This window comes from Oncorhynchus kisutch, unplaced genomic scaffold, assembly GCF_002021735.2.
Source record: "Oncorhynchus kisutch isolate 150728-3 unplaced genomic scaffold, Okis_V2 scaffold3931, whole genome shotgun sequence".
NCBI classification, from domain to species: Eukaryota; Metazoa; Chordata; class Actinopteri; order Salmoniformes; family Salmonidae; genus Oncorhynchus; species Oncorhynchus kisutch.
In genome coordinates, this window is record NW_022265876.1 from 107509 (window position 1) to 132359 (window position 24851).

The window sequence follows — 24851 nt, forward strand, 5'->3', positions numbered from 1 at the left end:
CACAGCCCACAAAAGAACACAGCCCACAACACAACACAACATAACACAACATAACACAGCCCACAACACAACATAACACAGCCCACAACACAACATAACACAGCCCACAACACAACACAGCCCACAACACAACACAACATAACACAGCCCACAACACAACATAACACAGCCCACAACATAACACAGCCCACAACACAACATAACACAGCCCACAACATAACACAGCCCACAACACAACATAACACAGCCCACAACACAACATAACATAACACAGCCCACAACATAACACAGCCCACAACACAACACAGCCCACAACATAACACAGCCCACAACATAACACAACATAACACAACCCACAACACAACACAGCCCACAACACAACACAGCCCACAACATAACACAGCCCACAACACAACACAGCCCACAACATAACACAGCCCACAACACAACATAACACAGCCCACAACACAACATAACACAGCCCACAACACAACACAGCCCACAACACAACACAACATAACTCAGCCCACAACACAACATAACACAGCCCACAACATAACACAGCCCACAACATAACACAACATAACACAGCCCACAACACAACACAACATAACACAGCCCACAACATAACACAGCCCACAACATAACACAGCCCACAACACAACACAGCCCACAACATAACACAGCCCACAACACAACACAACACAGCCCACAACACAACACAACACACAACACAACACAACACAACACAACCCACAACACAACACAACACAACACAGCCCACTACATAACACAACATAACACAGCCCACAACATAACACAGCCCACAACATAACACAGCCCACAACACAACACAGCCCACAACACAACACAACATAACACAGCCCACAACACAACATAACACAGCCCACAACACAACATAACACAGCCCACAACACAACATAACACAGCCCACAACACAACATAACACAGCCCACAACACAACACAGCCCACAACATAACACAACCCACAACATAACACAGCCCACAACATAACACAACCCACAACATAACACAACATAACACAGCCCACAACATAACACTACATAACACAGCCCACAACATAACACAACCCACAACATAACACAGCCCACAACATAACACAGCCCACAACACAACACAGCCCACAACATAACACAGCCCACAACATAACACAACCCACAACATAACACAACCCACAACATAACACAGCCCACAACACAACACAGCCCACAACACAACACAGCCCACAACATAACACAGCCCACAACACAACACAGCCCACAACACAACACAGCCCACAACACAACACAACCCACAACATAACACAGCCCACAACATAACACAACCCACAACATAACACAACCCACAACATAACACAGCCCACAACACAACACAGCCCACAACACAACACAAACATAACACAACCCACAACATAACACAGCCCACAAAAGAACACAGCCCACAACACAACATAACATAACACAACCCACAACATAACACAACCCACAACACAACACAACACAGCCCACAACATAACACAGCCCACAACATAACACAACATAACACAGCCCACAACACAACACAACATAACACAGCCCACAACATAACACAACATAACACAACCCACAACACAACACAACACAGCCCACAACATAACACAGCCCACAACATAACACAGCCCACAACACAACACAGCCCACAACATAACACAGCCCACAACACAACACAGCCCACAACATAACTCAGCCCACAACACAACATAACATAACACAACCCACAACACAGCCCACAACACAACATAACACAACCCACAACATAACACAGCCCACAACACAACACAGCCCACAACATAACACAACATAACACAGCCCACAACACAACATAACACAACCCACAACATAACACAGCCCACAACACAACATAACACAACATAACACAGCCCACAACATAACACAGCCCACAACACAACACAACATAACACAACCCACAACACAACATAACACAACCCACAACATAACACAGCCACAACACAACACAGCCCACAACATAACACAACATAACACAGCCCACAACACAACACAACATAACACAACCCACAACATAACACAGCCCACAACACAACACAGCCCACAACATAACACAACATAACACAGCCCACAACACAACATAACACAGCCCACAACATAACACAGCCCACAACACAACACAGCCCACAACACAACACAGCCCACAACATAACACAGCCCACAACACAACACAACCCACAACATAACACAACATAACACAACCCACAACATAACACAACATAACACAACCCACAACATAACACAACCCACAACACAACACAGCCCACAACACAACACAGCCCACAACATAACACAGCCCACAACACAACACAGCCCACAACATAACACAACCCACAACATAACACAACATAACACAACCCACAACATAACACAACATAACACAGCCCACAACATAACACAACCCACAACACAACACAGCCCACAACACAACACAGCCCACAACATAACACAGCCCACAACACAACACAGCCCACAACATAACACAGCCCACAACATAACACAACATAACACAACCCACAACATAACACAACATAACACAGCCCACAACATAACACAACCCACAACACAACACAGCCCACAACACAACACAGCCCACAACATAACACAGCCCACAACACAACACAGCCCACAACACAACACAGCCCACAACATAACACAACATAACACAGCCCACAACATAACACAGCCCACAACACAACACAGCCCACAACACAACACAGCCCACAACACAACACAGCCCACAACACAACATAACATAACACAACCCACAACACAAACATAACATAACACAACCCACAACATAACACAGCCCACAACATAACACAGCCCACAACACAACACAGCCCACAACATAACACAACATAACACAGCCCACAACACAACACAGCCCACAACACAACACAGCCCACAACACAGCCCACAACATAACACAGCCCACAACATAACACAGCCCACATACACAACACAGCCCACAACATAACACAGCCCCACAACATAACACAGCCCACAACATAACACAACCCACAACACAACACAGCCCACAACATAACACAGCCCATAACATAACACAACATAAACACAACATAACACAACACAACACAGCCCACAACACATAAACACAGCCCACAACACAACACAACACAACATAACACAGCCCCACAAGCATAACACAGCCCACTACATAACACAGCCCACAACATAACACAGCCCACAACATAACACAGCCCACAAAAGAACACAGCCCACAACACAACACAACATAACACAAACATAACACAGCCCACAACACAACATAACACAGCCCACAACACAACAATAACACAGCCCACAACACAACACAGCCCACAACACAACACAACATAACACAGCCCACAACACAACATAACACAGCCCACAACATAACACAGCCCACAACACAACATAACACAGCCCACAACATAACACAGCCCACCAACACAACATAACACAGCCCACAACACAACATAACATAACACAGCCCACAACATAACACAGCCCACAACACAACACAGCCCACAACATAACACAGCCCACAACATAACACAACATAACACAACCCACAACACAACACAGCCCACAACACAACACAGCCCACAACATAACACAGCCCACAACACAACACAGCCCACAACATAACACAGCCCACAACACAACATAACACAGCCCACAACACAACACAGCCCACAACACAACACAACATAAACTCAGCCCACAACACAACATAACACAGCCCACAACATAACACAGCCCACAACATAACACAACATAACACAGCCCACAACACAACACAACATAACACAGCCCACAACATAACACAGCCCACAACATAACACAGCCCACAACACAACACAGCCCACAACATAACACAGCCCACAACACAACACAACACAGCCCACAACACAACACAACCCACAACACAACACAACACAACACAACCCACAACACAACACAACACAGCCCACTACATAACACTACATAACACAGCCCACAACATAACACAGCCCACAACATAACAGCCCACAACACAACACAGCCCACAACACAACACAACATAACACAGCCCACAACACAACATAACACAGCCCACAACACAACATAACACAGCCCACAACACAACATAACACAGCCCACAACACAACATAACACAGCCCACAACATAACACAACCCACAACATAACACAGCCCACAACATAACACAACCCACAACATAACACAACATAACACAACCCACAACATAACACAACATAACACAGCCCACAACATAACACAACCCACAACACAACACAGCCCACAACACAACACAGCCCACAACATAACACAGCCCACAACACAACACAGCCCACAACACAACACAGCCCACAACATAACACAACATAACACAGCCCACAACATAACACAGCCCACAACACAACACAGCCCACAACACAACACAGCCCACAACACAACACAGCCCACAACACAACATAACACAACCCACAACACAACATAACATAACACAACCCACAACATAACACAGCCCACAACATAACACAGCCCACAACACAACACAGCCCACAACATAACACAACATAACACAGCCCACAACACAACACAGCCCACAACACAACACAGCCCACAACACAGCCCACAACATAACACAGCCCACAACATAACACAGCCCACAACACAACACAGCCCACAACATAACACAGCCCACAACATAACACAGCCCACAACATAACACAACCCACAACACAACACAGCCCACAACATAACACAGCCCATAACATAACACAACATAACACAACATAACACAACACAACACAGCCCACAACATAACACAGCCCACAACACAACACAACACAACATAACACAGCCCACAACATAACACAGCCCACTACATAACACAGCCCACAACATAACACAGCCCACAACATAACACAGCCCACAAAAGAACACAGCCCACAACACAACACAACATAACACAACATAACACAGCCCACAACACAACATAACACAGCCCACAACACAACATAACACAGCCCACAACACAACACAGCCCACAACACAACACAACATAACACAGCCCACAACACAACATAACACAGCCCACAACATAACACAGCCACAAACACAACATAACACAGCCCACAACATAACACAGCCCACAACACAACATAACACAGCCCACAACACAACATAACATAACACAGCCCACAACATAACACAGCCCACAACACAACACAGCCCACAACATAACACAGCCCACAACATAACACAACATAACACAACCCACAACACAACACAGCCCACAACACAACACAGCCCACAACATAACACAGCCCACAACACAACACAGCCCACAACATAACACAGCCCACAACACAACATAACACAGCCCACAACACAACACAGCCCACAACACAACACAACATAACTCAGCCCACAACACAACATAACACAGCCCACAACATAACACAGCCCACAACATAACACAACATAACACAGCCCACAACACAACACAACATAACACAGCCCACAACATAACACAGCCCACAACATAACACAGCCCACAACACAACACAGCCCACAACATAACACAGCCCACAACACAACACAACACAGCCCACAACACAACACAACCCACAACACAACACAACACAACACAACCCACAACACAACACAACACAGCCCACTACATAACACTACATAACACAGCCCACAACATAACACAGCCCACAACATAACAGCCCACAACACAACACAGCCCACAACACAACACAACATAACACAGCCCACAACACAACATAACACAGCCCACAACACAACATAACACAGCCCACAACACAACATAACACAGCCCACAACACAACATAACACAGCCCACAACATAACACAACCCACAACATAACACAGCCCACAACATAACACAACCCACAACATAACACTACATAACACAGCCCACAACATAACACTACATAACACAGCCCACAACATAACACAACCCACAACATAACACAGCCCACAACATAACACAGCCCACAACACAACACAGCCCACAACATAACACAGCCCACAACATAACACAACCCACAACATAACACAACCCACAACATAACACAGCCCACAACACAACACAGCCCACAACACAACACAGCCCACAACATAACACAGCCCACAACACAACACAGCCCACAACACAACACAGCCCACAACACAACACAACCCACAACATAACACAGCCCACAACATAACACAACCCACAACATAACACAGCCCACAACACAACACAGCCCACAACATAACACAACATAACACAACCCACAACATAACACAGCCCACAACACAACACAGCCCACAACATAACACAGCCCACAACATAACACAGCCCACAACATAACACAGCCCACAACATAACACAGCCCACAACATAACACAACATAACACAGCCCACAACATAACACAGCCCACAACATAACACAACCCACAACATAACACAGCCCACAACATAACACAACATAACACAGCCCACAACACAACACAACATAACACAGCCCACAACACAACACAACATAACACAGCCCACAACACAACACAACATAACACAGCCCACAACATAACACAACGTAACACAGCCCACAACATAACACAGCCCACAACACAACTCACAACATGGGTGGAGGATCACATAATAAGGCCCTTCATTTGGAACTATTTATCCTGTTTTGTTGGCATATTGTTGCACTGTGCGCAGCCTTGCATTTATAACTGCCTTAGACTTTAGGACACACCTACTGATTCAACAGTTTATTTATTTATTTATACTATTTTCTACTTTGTAGAAGAAAAGTGAAGACATCAACACTCTATAAAATAACACATATGGAATCATGTAGTAACCAAAAAAAAGTGTTAAACAAATCAAAATATATTTTAGATTCTTCGAAGTAGCCACCGTTTGCCTTGATGACTCGACCAGCTTCATGAGGAAGTCACCTGGAATGCATTTCAAGTTATGTTGTGCCTTGTTAAAAGTTAATTTGTGAAATTTCTTAATGCGTTTTTGAGCCAATCAGCAAGAATGGAAGATCCAGAGTTACTTCTGATGCATAAGTTCAGTAGAGTTTACCAGCCTTAGAAATTGCAGCCCAAATAAATGCTTCACAAAGTTCAAGTAACAGACACATCTCAACATCATCAGTTCAGAGGAGACTCCGTGAATCAGGTCTTCATGGTCAAATTGCTGCAAGGAAACCACTACTAAAGGACACCAATAAGAAGAAGAGACTTGCTTGGGCCAAGAAACACGAGCAATAAACCTTAGACCAATCTTTTTTTTCAGCTCATGAAACATCCAACACTTTACATGTTGCGTTTATATTTTTGTTTATTGTTGTTACTATCAGTTTTAGGAACATTTACCCAAATATTTCACCTTATTTTTTACTTTACCCAGAATATGACATCGGCGATAATCAAAATGTTGAAAATCTGTGAACATCTAAATAAGAAATTGGTCCAATTAAACAGCAATGTGACGAACCCTTTCAACAACGGGGAGATGTTACTGATGTTCTTTGTATCTGCGACGTAAAAACAAGTTTTGAACTTCCACACAAAATTACTTCTTAATTTAGTTAATTTGTGGAATGTCTTTCCTTCTTAATGCAATTGAGCCAATCAGTTGTGTTGTGACAAGGTAGGGGTAGTATACAGAAGATAGCCCTATTGGGTAAAAGACCAAGTCCATATTATGTCAAGAACAGAACAGCTCAAATAAGCAAAGAGAAGCAACAGACCATCATTACTTTAAGACATGAAGGTTAGTGAATCTGGAACATTTCAACAATTAAAGGAAAATAGAAAAACAGGAAATATTCTCAGTCAAAAACAACAGTTAGAACAAAGCCTCTATATTCTCTCATGAAAAACTCCCTAGAAAGGCCAATACCTAGGAAGAAACCTAGAGAGGAACCAGGCTATGTGGGGTGGCCAGTCCTCTTCTGGCTGTGCCGCGTGGAGATTAGAACAAAGCCTCTATATTCTCTCATGTGATTTCAGGTCCTCTAACACACATGAAGAACAGCTTGATGATGAGTTGGTTATTTGAATCAACTGTGCTCGGGCACAAACCCTCACCCAGAAAACACATCCACAAACACAATCCTTTATAATACCTGCAGGAGGGAAAACACTGGAAAGTCAAGACACATTCAGAGTGTCTGGGGACTACTGTCCCACCATGTATTGGGCCTTCATCTGTCCTCTGTTCAGTCTATATCTGTCCTATGTCCTACTGTTCAGCAGCCTACATCTGTCCTATGTCCCACTGTTCAGCCTTCATCTGTCCTACTGTTCAGCCTACATCTGTCCTATGTCCCACTGTTCAGCCTTCATCTGTCCTACTGTTCAGCCTACATCTGTCCTATGTCCCACTGTTCAGCCTATATCTGTCCTATGTCCTACTGTTCAGCCTACATCTGTCCCACTGTTCAGTCTACATCTGTCCTATGTTCCACTGTTCAGCCTACATCTGTCCTATGTCCCACTGTTCAGCCTACATCTGTCCTATGTCCCACTGTTCAGCCTATATCTGTCCCATGTCCCACTGTTCAGCCTACATCTGTCCTCTGTCCCACTGTTCAGCCTACATCTGTCCTATGTCCCACTGTTCAGCAGCCTACATCTGTCCTATGTCCCACGGTTCAGCCTATATCTGTCCCATGTCCCACTGTTCAGGCTACATCTGTCCTCGTGTCCCACTGTTCAGACTACATCTGTCCCATGTCCCACTGTTCAGCAGCCTACATCTGTCCTATGTCCCACTGTTCAGCCTACATCTGTCCTATGTCCTACTGTTCAGCCTACATCTGTCCTATGTCCCACTGTTCAGTCTATATCTGTCCTATGACCTACTGTTCAGCCTTCATCTGTCCTACTGTTCAGCCTACATCTGTCCCACTGTTCAGTCTACATCTGTCCTACTGTTCAGCCTACATCTGTCCTACTGTTCAGCCTACATCTGTCTTATGTCCCACTGTTCAGCCTATATCTGTCCTATGTCCCACTGTTCAGCCTATATCTGTCCTATGTCCTACTGTTCAGCCTACATCTGTCCTATGTCCTACTGTTCAGCCTACATCTGTCCTATGTCCCACTGTTCAGTCTATATCTGTCCTATGACCTACTGTTCAGCCTTCATCTGTCCTACTGTTCAGCCTACATCTGTCCCACTGTTCAGTCTACATCTGTCCTACTGTTCAGCCTACATCTGTCTTATGTCCCACTGTTCAGCCTATATCTGTCCTATGTCCCACTGTTCAGCCTATATCTGTCCTATGTCCTACTGTTCAGCCTATATCTGTCCTATGTCCCACTGTTCAGCCTACATCTGTCCCACTGTTCAGCCTACATCTGTCCTACTGTTCAGCCCACATCTGTCCTCGTGTCCCACTGTTCAGACTACATCTGTCCCATGTCCCACTGTTCAGCAGCCTACATCTGTCCTATGTCCCACTGTTCAGCCTACATCTGTCCTATGACCCACTGTTCAGCCTATATCTGTCCTATGTCCTACTGTTCAGCCTAAATCTGTCCTATGTCCCACTGTTCAGCCTACATCTGTCCTACTGTTCAGCCTACATCTGTCCTATGTCCTACTGTTCAGCCTACATCTGTCCCACTTTTCAGCCTACATCTGTCCTATGTCCCACTGTTCAGCCTACATCTGTCCTATGTCCCACTGTTCAGCCTATATCTGTCCCATGTCCCACTGTTCAGCCTACATCTGACCTCTGTCCCACTGTTCAGCCTACATCTGTCCTCTGTCACACTGTTCAGCCTACATCTGTCCTATGTCCCACTGTTCAGCAGCCTACATCTGTCCTATGTCCCACTGTTCAGCCTATATCTGTCCCATGTACCACTGTTCAGCCTACATCTGTCCTCTGTCCCACTGTTCAGCCTACATCTGTCCCATGTCCCACTGTTCAGCAGCCTACATCTGTCCTATGTCCCACTGTTCAGCCTTCATCTGTCCTACTGTTCAGCCTACATCTGTCCCATGTCCCACTGTTCAGCCTACATCTGTCCTATGTCCCACTGTTCAGCCTATATCTGTCCTATGTCCTACTGTTCAGCCTACATCTGTCCCACTGTTCAGCCTACATCTGTCCTATGTCCCACTGTTCAGCCTATATCTGTCCTATGTCCCACTGTTCAGCCTATATCTGTCCTATGTCCTACTGTTCAGCCTATATCTGTCCTATGTCCCACTGTTCAGCCTACATCTGTCCCACTGTTCAGCCTACATCTGTCCTACTGTTCAGCCCACATCTGTCCTATGTTCCACTGTTCAGCCTACATCTGTCCTATGACCCACTGTTCAGCCTATATCTGTCCTATGTCCTACTGTTCAGCCTATATCTGTCCCATGTCCCACTGTTCAGCCTACATCTGTCCTCTGTCCCACTGTTCAGCCTACATCTGTCCTATGTCCCACGGTTCAGCCTATATCTGTCCCATGTCCCACTGTTCAGGCTACATCTGTCCTCGTGTCCCACTGTTCAGACTACATCTGTGTCATGTCCCACTGTTCAGCAGCCTACATCTGTCCTATGTCCCACTGTTCAGCCTACATCTGTCCTATGTCCTACTGTTCAGCCTACATCTGTCCTATGTCCCACTGTTCAGTCTATATCTGTCCTATGACCTACTGTTCAGCCTTCATCTGTCCTACTGTTCAGCCTACATCTGTCCTATGTCCTACTGTTCGGCCTACATCTGTCCCACTGTTCAGCCTACATCTGTCCTATGTCCCACTGTTCAGCCTACATCTGTCCTATGTCCCACTGTTCAGCCTATATCTGTCCCATGTCCCACTGTTCAGCCTACATCTGTCCTCTGTCCCACTGTTCAGCCTACATCTGTCCTCTGTCACACTGTTCAGCCTACATCTGTCCTATGTCCCACTGTTCAGCAGCCTACATCTGTCCTATGTCCCACTGTTCAGCCTATATCTGTCCCATGTACCACTGTTCAGCCTACATCTGTCCTCTGTCCCACTGTTCAGCCTACATCTGTCCCATGTCCCACTGTTCAGCAGCCTACATCTGTCCCATGTCCCACTGTTCAGCAGCCTACATCTGTCCTATGTCCCACTGTTCAGCCTTCATCTGTCCTACTGTTCAGCCTACATCTGTCCCATGTCCCACTGTTCAGCCTACATCTGTCCTATGTCCCACTGTTCAGCCTATATCTGTCCTATGTCCTACTGTTCAGCCTACATCTGTCCCACTGTTCAGTCTACATCTGTCCTACTGTTCAGCCTACATCTGTCTTATGTCCCACTGTTCAGCCTATATCTGTCCTATGTCCTACTGTTCAGCCTATATCTGTCCTATGTCCCACTGTTCAGCCTACATCTGTCCCACTGTTCAGCCTACATCTGTCCTACTGTTCAGCCCACATCTGTTCTCGTGTCCCACTGTTCAGACTACATCTGTCCCATGTCCCACTGTTCAGCAGCCTACATCTGTCCTATGTCCCACTGTTCAGCCTACATCTGTCCTATGACCCACTGTTCAGCCTATATCTGTCCTATGTCCTACTGTTCAGCCTAAATCTGTCCTATGTCCCACTGTTCAGCCTACATCTGTCCTACTGTTCAGCCTACATCTGTCCTATGTCCTACTGTTCAGCCTACATCTGTCCCACTTTTCAGCCTACATCTGTCCTATGTCCCACTGTTCAGCCTACATCTGTCCTATGTCCCACTGTTCAGCCTATATCTGTCCCATGTCCCACTGTTCAGCCTACATCTGTCCTCTGTCCCACTGTTCAGCCTACATCTGTCCTCTGTCACACTGTTCAGCCTACATCTGTCCTATGTCCCACTGTTCAGCAGCCTACATCTGTCCTATGTCCCACTGTTCAGCCTATATCTGTCCCATGTACCACTGTTCAGCCTACATCTGTCCTCTGTCCCACTGTTCAGCCTACATCTGTCCCATGTCCCACTGTTCAGCAGCCTACATCTGTCCTATGTCCCACTGTTCAGCCTTCATCTGTCCTACTGTTCAGCCTACATATGTCCCATGTCCCACTGTTCAGCCTACATCTGTCCTATGTCCCACTGTTCAGCCTATATCTGTCCAATGTCCTACTGTTCAGCCTACATCTGTCCCACTGTTCAGTCTACATCTGTCCCACTGTTCAGCCTACATCTGTCCTATGTCCCACTGTTCAGCCTATATCTGTCCTATGTCCCACTGTTCAGCCTATATCTGTCCTATGTCCTACTGTTCAGCCTATATCTGTCCTATGTCCCACTGTTCAGCCTACATCTGTCCCACTGTTCAGCCTACATCTGTCCTACTGTTCAGCCCACATCTGTCCTATGTTCCACTGTCCAGCCTACATCTGTCCTATGACCCACTGTTCAGCCTATATCTGTCCTATGTCCTACTGTTCAGCCTAAATCTGTCCTATGTCCCACTGTTCAGCCTACATCTGTCCTACTGTTCAGCCTACATCTGTCCTATGTCCCACTGTTCAGCCTACATCTGTCCTATGTTCCACTGTTCAGCCTACATCTGTCCTCCTGTTCAGCCTATATCTGTCCTATGACCCACTGTTCAGCCTATATCTGTCCTATGACCCACTGTTCAGCCTATATCTGTCCTACTGTTCAGTCTACATCTGTCCTATGACCCACTGTTCAGCCTACATCTGTCCTATGACCTACTGTTCAGACTACATCTGTCCTATGACCCACTGTTCAGTCTACATCTGTCCCACTGTTCAGCTTACATATGTCCTATTACCCACTGTTCAGCCTACATCTGTCCTATGTCCCACTGTTCAGCCTACATCTGTCCTACTGTTCAGCCTACATCTGTCCTATGTCCCACTGTTCAGCCTACATCTGTCCTATGTTCCATTGTTCAGCCTACATCTGTCCTCCTGTTCAGCCTATATCTGTCCTATGACCCACTGTTCAGCCTATATCTGTCCTATGACCCACTGTTCAGCCTATATCTGTCCTACTGTTCAGTCTACATCTGTCCTATGACCCACTGTTCAGCCTACATCTGTCCTATGACCTACTGTTCAGACTACATCTGTCCTATGACCTACTGTTCAGTCTACATCTGTCCCACTGTTCAGCCTATATCTGTCCTACTGTTCAGCCTACATCTGTCCTATGTCCTACTGTTCAGCCTCCATCTGTCCTATGTCCTACTGTTCAGCCTACATCTGTCCTACTGTGCAGTCTACATCTGTCCCACTGTTCAGCCTACATCTGTCCTATGACCTACTGTTCAGCCTACATCTGTCCTGACCCACTGTTCAGCCTCCATCTGTCCTATGTCCTACTGTTCAGTCTACATCTGTCCTATGTCCCACTGTTCAGCCTACATCTGTCCTATGTCCCACTGTTCAGCCTACATCTGTCCTATGTCCCACTGTTCAGCAGCCTTTATCTGTCCCATGTCCCACTGTTCAGCAGCCTACATCCTTATCTCCTGTGTGTGTTCTCTCATGTCTTCTCATGTGTCCTAACCAGGCAAAACTCTTTTTACATTGGGAGCAGTGGTAGGGCTTGTCTCCTGTGTGTATTCTCTCATGCTCTTTCAGGTGTTCGTTCCGGTTAAAACTCTTTCCACACTGGGAGCAGTGATGAGGTTTTCCCCCTGTGTGTGTTCTCTCATGTCTTTTCAGGCACCCTGATGCGGAAAAACTCTTTCCACACTGGAAGCATTGGAAAGATTTATCGCATGTGTGTATTCTCTCATGCATTTTCAGGTCCCCTAACTGGTTAAAACCCTTTACACAGTGGGAGCAGTGGTACGGTTTCTCTTGCTTCTGCACTGTGTGTATTCTTTCATGCTCTTTCAGGGATTCTTTCCGGTTAAAACTCTTTCCACATTGGGAGCAGTGGTAGGGCTTCTCCCCTGTGTGTATCCTCTCGTGCACTTTCAGGTGTCCTAACTGGGTAAAACTCTTTCCACATTGGGAGCAGTGATGAGGCTTCTCTCCTGTGTGTGTCCTCTCATGTCGTTTCAGGCTCGCTAACAAGGAAAAACTTTTTCCACACTGGGAGCATTGGAAAGGCTTCTCCCCTGTGTGTATTCTCTCATGTCGTTTCAGGTCCCTTACATGGTTAAAACCCTTTCCACAGTGGGAGCAGTTGTGTTGTTTTGCCGGTTTGGACGTCTCTGGTTCCTCTGAGTCTGGTCTTTCTCCTGCCAAAGACAGAGTGTTTATTTAAATAGAGAACTGAATGAAACCTCCACAACTCTCTTGCTAGGAGGTTAAATCTAAATCAGATCCCTCAATAATTTAAAATAAAAGATGTAGAGTTCCAACTAGAATCTTGCTCTCATGGAATGTTGTGTTTACAGGCCGAGCAGAGCTCTATAATAATAGATAATGTCATAGTTACAGGCTGAGCATAGCTCTATAATAATAGATAATGTCATAGTTACAGGCTGAGCATAGCTCTATAATAATAGATAATGTCATAGTTACAGGCTGAGCATAGCTCTATAATAATAGATAATGTCATAGTTACAGGCTGAGCAGAGCTCTTTAATAATAGATAATGTCATAGTTACAGGCTGAGCAGAGCTCTATAATAATATATAATGTCATGTTTACAGGCTGAGCAGAGCTCTATAATAATAGATCATGTTTTTTTAGGCTGAGCAGAGCTCTATAATAATAGATCATGTCATGTTTACAGGCTGAGCAGAGCTCTATAATAATAGATCATGTCATGTTTTTAGGCTGAACAGAGCTCTATAATAATAGATAATGTCATGTTTACAGGCTGAGCAGAGCTCTATAATAATAGATCATGTTTTTAGGCTGAGCAGAGCTCTATAATAATAATGTCATAGTTACAGGCTGAGCAGAGCTCTATAATAATAGATAATGTCACGTCTTTAGGCTGAGCAGAGCTCTATAATAATAGATCATGTCATGTTTTTAGGCTGAACAGAGCTCTATAATAATAGATAATGTCATGTTTACAGGCTGAGCAGAGCTCTATAATAATAGATAATGTCATGTCTCCAAGCTGAGCAGAGCTCTATAATAATAGATCATGTCATGTTTTTAGGCTGAACAGAGCTCTATAATAATAGATAATGTCATGTTTACAGGCTGAGCAGAGCTCTATAATAATAGATCATGTTTTTAGGCTGAGCAGAGCTCTATAATAATAATGTCATAGTTACAGGCTGAGCAGAGCTCTATAATAATAGATAATGTCACGTCTTTAGGCTGAGCAGAGCTCTATAATAATAGATCATGTCATGTTTTTAGGCTGAACAGAGCTCTATAATAATAGATAATGTCATGGCTACAGGCTGAGCAGAGCTCTATAATAATAGATATTGTGGACTACAGTATTTCAATTAATGTCATAGGCTGAATTTGATCCATTGTTATTAATGTTTTGTTGGTGGTAAACACATCTTACAGACTGTGACATTCTAGTGTTTAATCGGACTCTGTACAAATGGCCAGAATCACACAGTAGCCCTTTAACAATTCCTACATTAATAACAACATATTCAATGTAAAACTTGAGTAGAATGTCCGTAACGGGGGATTTTAACATCCATAGAAGAAGTCTCCTTTGAGGGGAAGGATTGTTGACATGTATTCAGGTCCAAAATGATCCGTGGGGCCTCCCGAGTTTGCACAGCGGTCTAAGGCACTGCAGTGCTTGAGGCATCACTACAGAGCCAGGTTCGATCCCGGGCTGTGTCCGGGGAGAAAAAGGAGGTAAAAAAAAAATGTGTGTGTTTTTTTTAAGTATAAATGATCCATTGGTAAAGAAATTAATAATAATGGCTACAGGTAACTGCCCAAATAAAGGAATCCCCAACATAAAGAGTCATAACTACCAAAATAAAGGAATCCCCAACATAAAGAGTCATAAATGCCCAAGTAAAGGAAACCCCAACATAAAGAGTCATAACTACCAAAATAAAGGAATCCCCAACATAAAGAGTCATAACTAACCAAAATAAAGGAATCCCCAACATAAAGAGTCATAAATGCCCAAGTAAAGGAAACCCCAACATAAAGAGTCATAACTACAAATTTGTGCACACAATTTGAGAGAAATACAGGAATACAGAGGAATGCACATTTCTGGGTCTTTTTATTTCAGCTCATGAAACATGGGAACAACACTATACTACATGTTGCGTTTATATTTTAGTTCAGTCTACTTTGTTTCCCTCATTGACTCAAGCGTCTCCTTTATTTGGCAGTTACCTGTATATTGTATCCTCAAAACACTTCCACACTCATACAATTTATCAGACAGAGTCAAAACACTTCCACACATACAATTTATCAGACAGAGACTAAACACTTCCACACTCATACCATTCATCAGACAGAGACCAAACACTTCCACACTCATACCATTCATCAGACAGAGACTAAACACTTCCACACTCATACCATTTATCAGACAGAGATTTTAACAACATTGGTGGTGGTGGGTTGAGCATCAGAGTTTCAGAGTAGGATCTCTACTAGTTTGAATGTGATGGACCATTTTAGACAGAGTTTCAGAGTAGGTTCTCTACTAGTTTGAATGTGATGGACCATTTTAGACAGAGTTTCAGAGTAGGATCTCTACTAGTTTTAATGTGATGGACCATTTTAGACAGAGTTTCAGAGTAGGATCTCTACTAGTTTGAATGTGATGGACCATTTTAGACAGAGTTTCAGAGTAGGATCTCTACTAGTTTGAATGTGATGGACCATTTTAGACAGAGTTTCAGAATAGGATCTCTACTAGTTTTAATGTGATGGACCAATTGACATAGTAGGAAATGTAACCAATCACAGCCCTTCTTTGACCTGCAGAGGGCAAGCTTTTTAATGTGATGGACCAATTGGCATAGTAGGAAATGTAACCAATCACAGCCCTTCTTTGACCTGCAGAGGGCAAGCTTTTTAATGTGATGGACCAATTGGCATAGTAGGAAATGTAACCAATCACAGCCCTTCTTTGACCTGCAGAGGGCAAGCTTTTTAATGTGATGGACCAATTGGCATAGTAGGAAATGTAACCAATCACAGCCCTTCTTTGACCTGCAGAGGGCAAGCTTTTTAAATACATGTTTTACATTCATTATGTTGGTACGGCTTCCCAAATGGATCATATGGTGGCTTCCCAAATGGATCAAATCAAATCAAAATCAAATCAAATTTATTTGTCACATACACATGGTTAGCAGATGTTAATGCGAGTGTAGCGAAATGCTTGTGCTTCTAGTTCCGACAATGCAGTAATAACGAACAAGTAATCTAACTAACAATTCCAAAAAAAACTACTGTCTTATACACAGTGTAAGGGGATAAAGAATATGTACATAGGATATATGAATGAGTGATGGTACAGAGCAGCATAGGCAAGATACAGTAGATGATATCGAGTACAGTATATACATATGAGATGAGTATGTAAACCAAGTGGCATAGTTAAAGTGGCTAGTGATACATGTATTACATAAGGATGCAGTCGATGATATAGAGTACAGTATCTACGTATGCATATGAGATGAATAATGTAGGGTAAGTAACATTATATAAGGTAGCATTGTTTAAAGTGGCTAGTGATATATTTACATCATTTCCCATCAATTCCCATGATTAAAGTGGCTGGAGTAGAGTCAGTGGCATTGACAGTGTGTTGGCAGTAGCCACTCAATGTTAGTGGTGGCTGTTTAACAGTCTGATGGCCTTGAGATAGAAGCTGTTTTTCAGTCTCTCGGTCCCAGCTTTGATGCACCTGTACTGACCTCGCCTTCTGGATGACAGCGGGGTGAACAGGCAGTGGCTCGGGTGGTTGATGTCCTTGATGATCTTTATGATCTTTATGGCCTTCCTGTAGCATCGGGTGGTGTAGGTGTCCTGGAGGGCAGGTAGTTTGCCCCCGGTGATGCGTTGTGCAGACCTCACTACCCTCTGGAGAGCCTTACGGTTGAGGGCGGTGCAGTTGCCATACCAGGCGGTGATACAGCCCGCCAGGATGCTCTCGATTGTGCATCTGTAGAAGTTTGTGAGTGCTTTTGGTGACAAGCCGAATTTCTTCAGCCTCCTGAGGTTGAAGAGGCGCTGCTGCGCCTTCTTCACGATGCTGTCTGTGTGAGTGGACCAATTCAGTTTGTCTGTGATGTGTATGCCGAGGAACTTAAAACGTGCTACCCTCTCCACTACTGTTCCATCGATGTGGATGGGGGGGTGTTCCCTCTGCTGTTTCCTGAAGTCCACAATCATCTCCTTAGTTTTGTTGACGTTGAGTGTGAGGTTATTTTCCTGACACCACACTCCGAGGGCCCTCACCTCCTCCCTGTAGGCCGTCTCGTCGTTGTTGGTAATCAAGCCTACCACTGTTGTGTCGTCCGCAAACTTGATGATTGAGTTGGAGGCGTGCGTGGCCACGCAGTCGTGGGTGAACAGGGAGTACAGGAGAGGGCTCAGAACGCACCCTTGTGGGGACCCAGTGTTGAGGATCAGCGGGGAGGAGATGTTGTTGCCTACCCTCACCACCTGGGGGCGGCCCGTCAGGAAGTCCAGTACCCAGTTGCACAGGGCGGGGTCGAGACCCAGGGTCTCGAGCTTGATGACGAGCTTGGAGGGTACTATGGTGTTGAATGCCGAGCTGTAGTCGATGAACAGCATTCTCACATAGGTATTCCTCTTGTCCAGATGGGTTAGGGCAGTGTGCAGTGTGGTTGAGATTGCATCATCTGTGGACCTATTTGGGCGGTAAGCAAATTGGAGTGGGTCAAGGGTGTCAGGTAGGGTGGAGGTGATATGGTCCTTGACTAGTCTCTCAAAGCACTTCATGATGACGGATGTGAGTGCTACGGGGCGGTAGTCGTTTAGCTCAGTTACCTTAGCTTTCTTGGGAACAGGAACAATGGTGGCCCTCTTGAAGCATGTGGGAACAGCATGTGTAAACACACCGGCCAGCTGGTCTGCGCATGCTCTGAGGGCGCGGCTGGGGATGCCGTCTGGGCCTGCAGCCTTGCGAGGGTTAACACGTTTAAATGTCTTACTCACTTCGGCTGCAGTGAAGGAGAGACCGCATGTTTTCGTTGCAGGCCGTGTCAGTGGCACTGTATTGTCCTCAAAGCGGGCAAAGAAGTTGTTTAGTCTGCCTGGGAGCAAGACATCCTGGTCCGTGACTGGGCTGGGTTTCTTCCTGTAGTCCGTGATTGACTGTAGACCCTGCCACATGCCTCTTGTGTCTGAGCCGTTGAATTGAGATTCTACTTTGTCTCTGTACTGGCGCTTAGCTTGTTTGATAGCCTTGCGGAGGGAATAGCTGCACTGTTTGTATTCAGTCATGTTACCAGACACCTTGCCCTGATTAAAAGCAGTGGTTCGCGCCTTCAGTTCCACACGAATGCTGCCATCAATCCACGGTTTCTGGTTGGGGAATGTTTTAATCGTTGCTATGGGAACGACATCTTCAACGCACGTTCTAATGAACTCGCACACCGAATCAGCGTATTCGTCAATGTTGTTGGCTGACGCAATACGAAACATCTCCCAGTCCACGTGATGGAAGCAGTCTTGGATTGTGGAGTCAGCTTGGTCGGACCAGCGTTGGACAGACCTCAGCGTGGGAGCTTCTTGTTTTAGTTTCTGTCTGTAGGCAGGGATCAATAAAATGGAGTCGTGGTCAGCTTTTCCGAAAGGGGGGCGGGGCAGGGCCTTATATGCGTCGCGGAAGTTAGAGTAACAATGATCCAGGGTCTTTCCACCCCTGGTTGCGCAATCGATATGCTGATAAAATTTAGGGAGTCTTGTTTTCAGATTAGCCTTGTTAAAATCCCCAGCTACAATGAATGCAGCCTCCGGATAAATCGTTTCCAGTTTGCAGAGAGTTAAATAAAGTTCGTTCAGAGCCATCGATGTGTCTGCTTGGGGGGGGATATATACGGCTGTGATTATAATCGAAGAGAATTCTCTTGGTAGATAATGCGGTCTACATTTGATTGTGAGGAATTCTAAATCAGGTGAACAGAAGGATTTGAGTTCCTGTATGTTTCTTTCATCACACCATGTCACGTTGGCCATAAGGCATACGCCCCCGCCCCTCTTCTTACCAGAAAGATGTTCGTTTCTGTCCGCGCGATGCGTGGAGAAACCCGCTGGCTGCACCGCTTCGGATTGCGTCTCACCAGTGAGCCACGTTTCCGTGAAACAGAGAACGTTACAGTCTCTGATGTCCCTCTGGAATGCTACCCTTGCTCGGATTTCATCAACCTTGTTGTCAAGAGACTGGACATTGGCAAGAAGAATGCTAGGGAGTGGTGCACGATGTGCCCGTCTCCGGAGTCTGACCAGAAGACCGCTTAGTTTCCCTCTTTTTCTGAGTCGTTTTTTGGGGTCGCTGCATGGGAACCATCCCGTGGCGCTGGTTGTAAGGCAGAACACAGGATCCGCATCGCGAAAAACATATTCTTGGTCGTACTGGTGGTGAGTTGACGCTGATCTTATATTCAGTAGTTCTTCTCGGCTGTATGTGATGAAACCTAAGATGACCTGGGGTACTAGTGTAAGAAATAACACGTAAAAAAACAAAAAACTGCATAGTTTCCTAGGAACGCGAAGCGAGGCGGCCATCTCTGTCGGCGCCGGAAGTTCATTGTGGCTTCCCAAATGGATCATATGGTGGCTTCCCAAATGGATCATATGGTGGCTTCCCAAATGGATCATATGGTGGCTTCCCAAATGGATCATATAGTGGCTTCCCAAATGGATCACATGGTGGCTTCCCAAATGGATCACATGGTGGCTTCCCAAATGGATCATATGGTGGCTTCCCAAATGGATCACATGGTGGCTTCCCAAATGGATCACATGGTGGCTTCCCAAATGGATCACATGGTGGCTTCCCAAATGGATCATATGGTGGCTTCCCAAATGGATCATATGGTGGCTTCCCAAATGGATCATATGGTGGTTTCCCAATTGGATCATATGGTGGCTTCCCAAATGGATCATATGGTGGCTTCCCAAATGGATCATATGGTGGCTTCCCAAATGGATCATATGGTGGCTTCCCAAATGGATCATATGGTGGCTTCCCAAATGGATCATATGGTGGCTTCCCAAATGGATCATATGGTGGCTTCCCAAATGGATCATATGGTGGCTTCCCAAATGGATCATATGGTGGCTTCCCAAATGGATCATATGGTGGCTTCCCAAATGGATCATATGGTGGCTTCCCAAATGGATCATATGGTGGCTTCCCAAATGGATCATATAGTGGCTTCCCAAATGGATCATATGGTGGCTTCCCAAATGGATCATATGGTGGCTTCCCAAATGGATCATATGGTGGCTTCCCAAATGGATCATATGGTGGCTTCCCAAATGGATCATATGGTGGCTTCCCAAATGGATCATATGGTGGCTTCCCAAATGGATCATATGGTGGCTTCCCAAATGGATCATATCTCTAAAAGTAGCAGAGATTCTCAGAACTCTGAATCTTTGATATGTCCATAGAGTATATTATGCTCAACAATAGATTGAAAAATTTGCCAAATAAAATTGCATTATTTCAATATTAATGTTTATATGTTTCAATGTGAATAAATATATGTAAGAAATGTAAAGCAGGTGTCTAATGACACCAATTCTCATCTTTGAATTTTTGATTTGCAGCATCTACAGATTAAACATTATGGAGTCTTAAAGGAGGACTGTAGCATCTAATGATGAAACATTATGGAGTCTTAAAGGAGGACTGTAGCATCTAATGATTAAACATTATGGAGTCTTAAAGGAGGACTGTAGCATCTAATGATGAAACATTATGGAGTAGTCAAAGAGTGTCTTTTAAAAAAAGAGTTTCTGTGCACCGGAACCCCGGGTTACCTGAACGAGCACCGGGACCCCGGGTTACCTGAACGAGAGCATCAGAAAGGTCCTTGAGTATCGGTTCCTGTCCAGCCCCGTTAACGTGATGCTGTGCTTCATAGAACTGTAAGCAGCAGTCATCGTTACAGGTCTGACCTCATACAGTGCCCAGAAAAAGTGGATTGGCAGTACAGGGTGATTCCACACCATCATGGTTCGAAAAACTTGTGTGGTATCTCCGATTTTTTTTCAGCCAATTCTCACATAGAAACTTAAAATGGGGCGGAAATATGTTTTACATTTGTATCACAAACCCTTTTCTGACAACATCATGATGAAAGTGGGTCATTTTCGGCCAAAACATGCCCACCCTGTAAGACCCTGTGATCCATGAACGATACAGACAACATCTCGTCATTATGATCCTTATAATGTGCTCTAACACGTCCAGTATGTCTACATTCTGAAATGCACATTTTCACATAAATGTATTCAATCTTAAACTTTAATATTAATTAGGGAAGCACGATATATTGGTAAGCAAATCCCCCAAAAATCGGCATGACCTGATGTCTAGTTTAACGTCGATGTGCAAAACCGATGTCAAAGCTGACCTACGTACCTATAAAACGTAGGTAGATGACGTGCCATACCTATATAACGTAGGTAGATGACGTGCCATACCTATATAACGTAGGTAGATGACCTACATAACGTAGGTAGATGACGTACATACCTATATAACGTAGGTAGATGACGTAATCACGCCACGAAAAATACAGCGCTACACAGAACAAAAGCAGAAAAATACTAAGCGCACAATTCATCTACCTACTTCACTTCCAACAACTGAACAAGTTCATGTCCAGTAGTCATTTGAAAGAGAAAGAAAATTTCAGCGAGACAACTCAAGGAAGAGAGGCCACGGACCGACTGAGCTGAAACTTCCCTGCTTCTATGATGTATGATGAAATCCTGGTTGAGAATGAAACGACTGAACAAATGAACAACACAGCAGGTAAGTGAAAGAAATAGGTTTTAAATATGTTTTACTGGTAATGGGGACATACGTAAATACCAACAAAATAACCCTTTGGTCAGTGTGTTTGTTTAAACTATTTAACTGTATTCGAATGCTTAAAAGGCCGCTAGAATGTTTAGTATCGGTAATAGGTATAGTTTTTTTGGGCAAAGAAAATAACGGATATCGGGACAAAAATGTACTATCGGTGCATAATATTAATATCGCAAAAGTAGCCTTTTGTTTTCACTTATTTGTACACATATGGTCTGGAACAAGACTTGACAAATGTCCAGGGTCCCTGGTACTTTAAAAGGGTATCACCCATTTTATAAATATACTTAAAACCAATATAAACCATGTAAAGTGTTTCACGAGCGGAAATAAAAAAGATCCCTGAAAAACGTTTATTGCAGATGATGCTGATCGAGATGTTTAAAGAGCATCCGACCCAGTCTCCCCATCAGAAAACACGCGGTACCATAAAGCGTTGTGTATTCGCATTGGAAAATGAATGTATTTTTGGTGTCCCCAAAATGCAATAACAACTTTCAGAATGATCTCGGTGTAAGAAAATGCAGGCGGAAACAGAAGAGTGGGTGGCTTGACAGCGTTTTTGCGAATGTCGGCAGACTTTAACACGACACATTTAGTAAGACAGTTCAACAACTACAGAGTCAGGAAAAACTCTGATAGAAACACTCTGGACAGAAACACTCTGGATAGAAACACTCTGGACAGAAACAGTCTGATAGAAACACAGTGTTTTTAAAATAGTACTTACTCGTGTTATTCAAATCTCCAGTCTTCCCTTCCTCCTCCAACGTGACAGTAATCTCCCCCTCCTCCTCCTCCATTCCAAAAACTGCATCCTCCTCTTTCACTCTTAAAGATTCTTCCTCTTCTTTCACTGTAAATTCTTCCTCTTTCACGTCTTTCTCCTCTTCTTTCACTGTAACAGCCTCACCCTCTACTTCTTGTTTAACTGTAACAGCCTCGCCCTCTACTTCTTGTTTAACTGTAACAGCCTCCTCTTCCTCCTCTTTCACGGGGGCGTCTTTCTCCGTCCAACAGACCTCCTCTTCTTTAGCAGGTGGGGAGTAGCTTAGTAAGCTCATGGTCGAGGATGTTAGAAAGTAAGCTAGTTAGCATTAGCCGAGTGTTACATAGCCAGATAGCTAATAACGTAAATGTTAAATTAAATAGCCTATTTACTAGTTAACGTTACTCTGACATTGTGTTTAAAACACTGAGGTTAATATACTTTGACTAAAGAGCTTCAATGTTGTGGTTTTATGTTGGCTAGCACGCTACCGAGGTGGATGAATTGTTGTTGTTGAAAAAACATCCCGTCCACTACATTATACGTCACGCAAGAAGCATCACCTGAAAGTCTCTCATCGCCACCTGCTGACTGGAGTGGGTAACACAGTTGAACAAAAACATTCTGGAAAACAACGTAAACAAATAATTGTTAAATAACCAGTTCTCTTACTTCTTACAGATAATAATTTCCTTTATGCAGATATAGAAGCTGAATAGAGATTTGTACATTATGATAAACCCTGTCATAGTAAATCCTGTTATAGTAAACCCTGTCATGATCAACCCTGTCATGATCAACCCTGTCATGAATAAACCTTGTCATGATTAACCCTGTCATGATCAACCCTGTCATGAATAAACCTTGTCATGAATAAACCTTGTCATGATTAACCCTGTCATGATCAACCCTGTCATGAATAAACCTTGTCATGATTAACCCTGTCATGATCAACCCTGTCATGATCAACCCTGTCATGAATAAA

The 24851-nt window shown here is 44.4% G+C and overlaps 1 protein-coding gene across 2 annotated transcripts; it reads right to left on the reverse strand.

Moving 5' to 3' along the window:
- Positions 1 to 10322: 10322 nt before the first annotated feature.
- On the reverse strand, positions 10323 to 24389 carry LOC116372129 (zinc finger protein 239-like). 2 transcript variants are annotated; one of them, XR_004209125.1, is made up of 3 exons: positions 23828 to 24389; positions 12876 to 14350; positions 10323 to 10861 (listed from the first exon to the last, which is right to left on the reverse strand). XR_004209125.1 is itself a non-coding variant. In XM_031821234.1 (2 exons), the coding sequence occupies exons 1-2, from the start codon at positions 24159 to 24161 to the stop codon at positions 13608 to 13610; spliced, it is 1077 nt and encodes a 358-aa protein (XP_031677094.1). In that variant the 5' UTR covers positions 24162 to 24389; the 3' UTR covers positions 12378 to 13607. The 2 variants fall into 2 exon arrangements, 1 of the variants encoding a protein (XP_031677094.1); XM_031821234.1 differs by lacking the exon at positions 10323 to 10861 and having other exon boundaries at positions 12378 to 14350.
- Positions 24390 to 24851: the final 462 nt, after the last annotated feature.

Bases quoted from the DNA above. Each gene is read 5' to 3' on its own strand.
- LOC116372129 (XM_031821234.1), bottom strand. From the start codon at position 24,161: ATGAGCTTACTAAGCTACTCCCCACCTGCTAAAGAAGAGGAGGTCTGT. The intron at 14,351-23,827 runs GTAAGTACTATT...TGTCTTTGGCAG, and splicing joins TGGAGATTTGAATAACACGA to GAGAAAGACCAGACTCAGAG.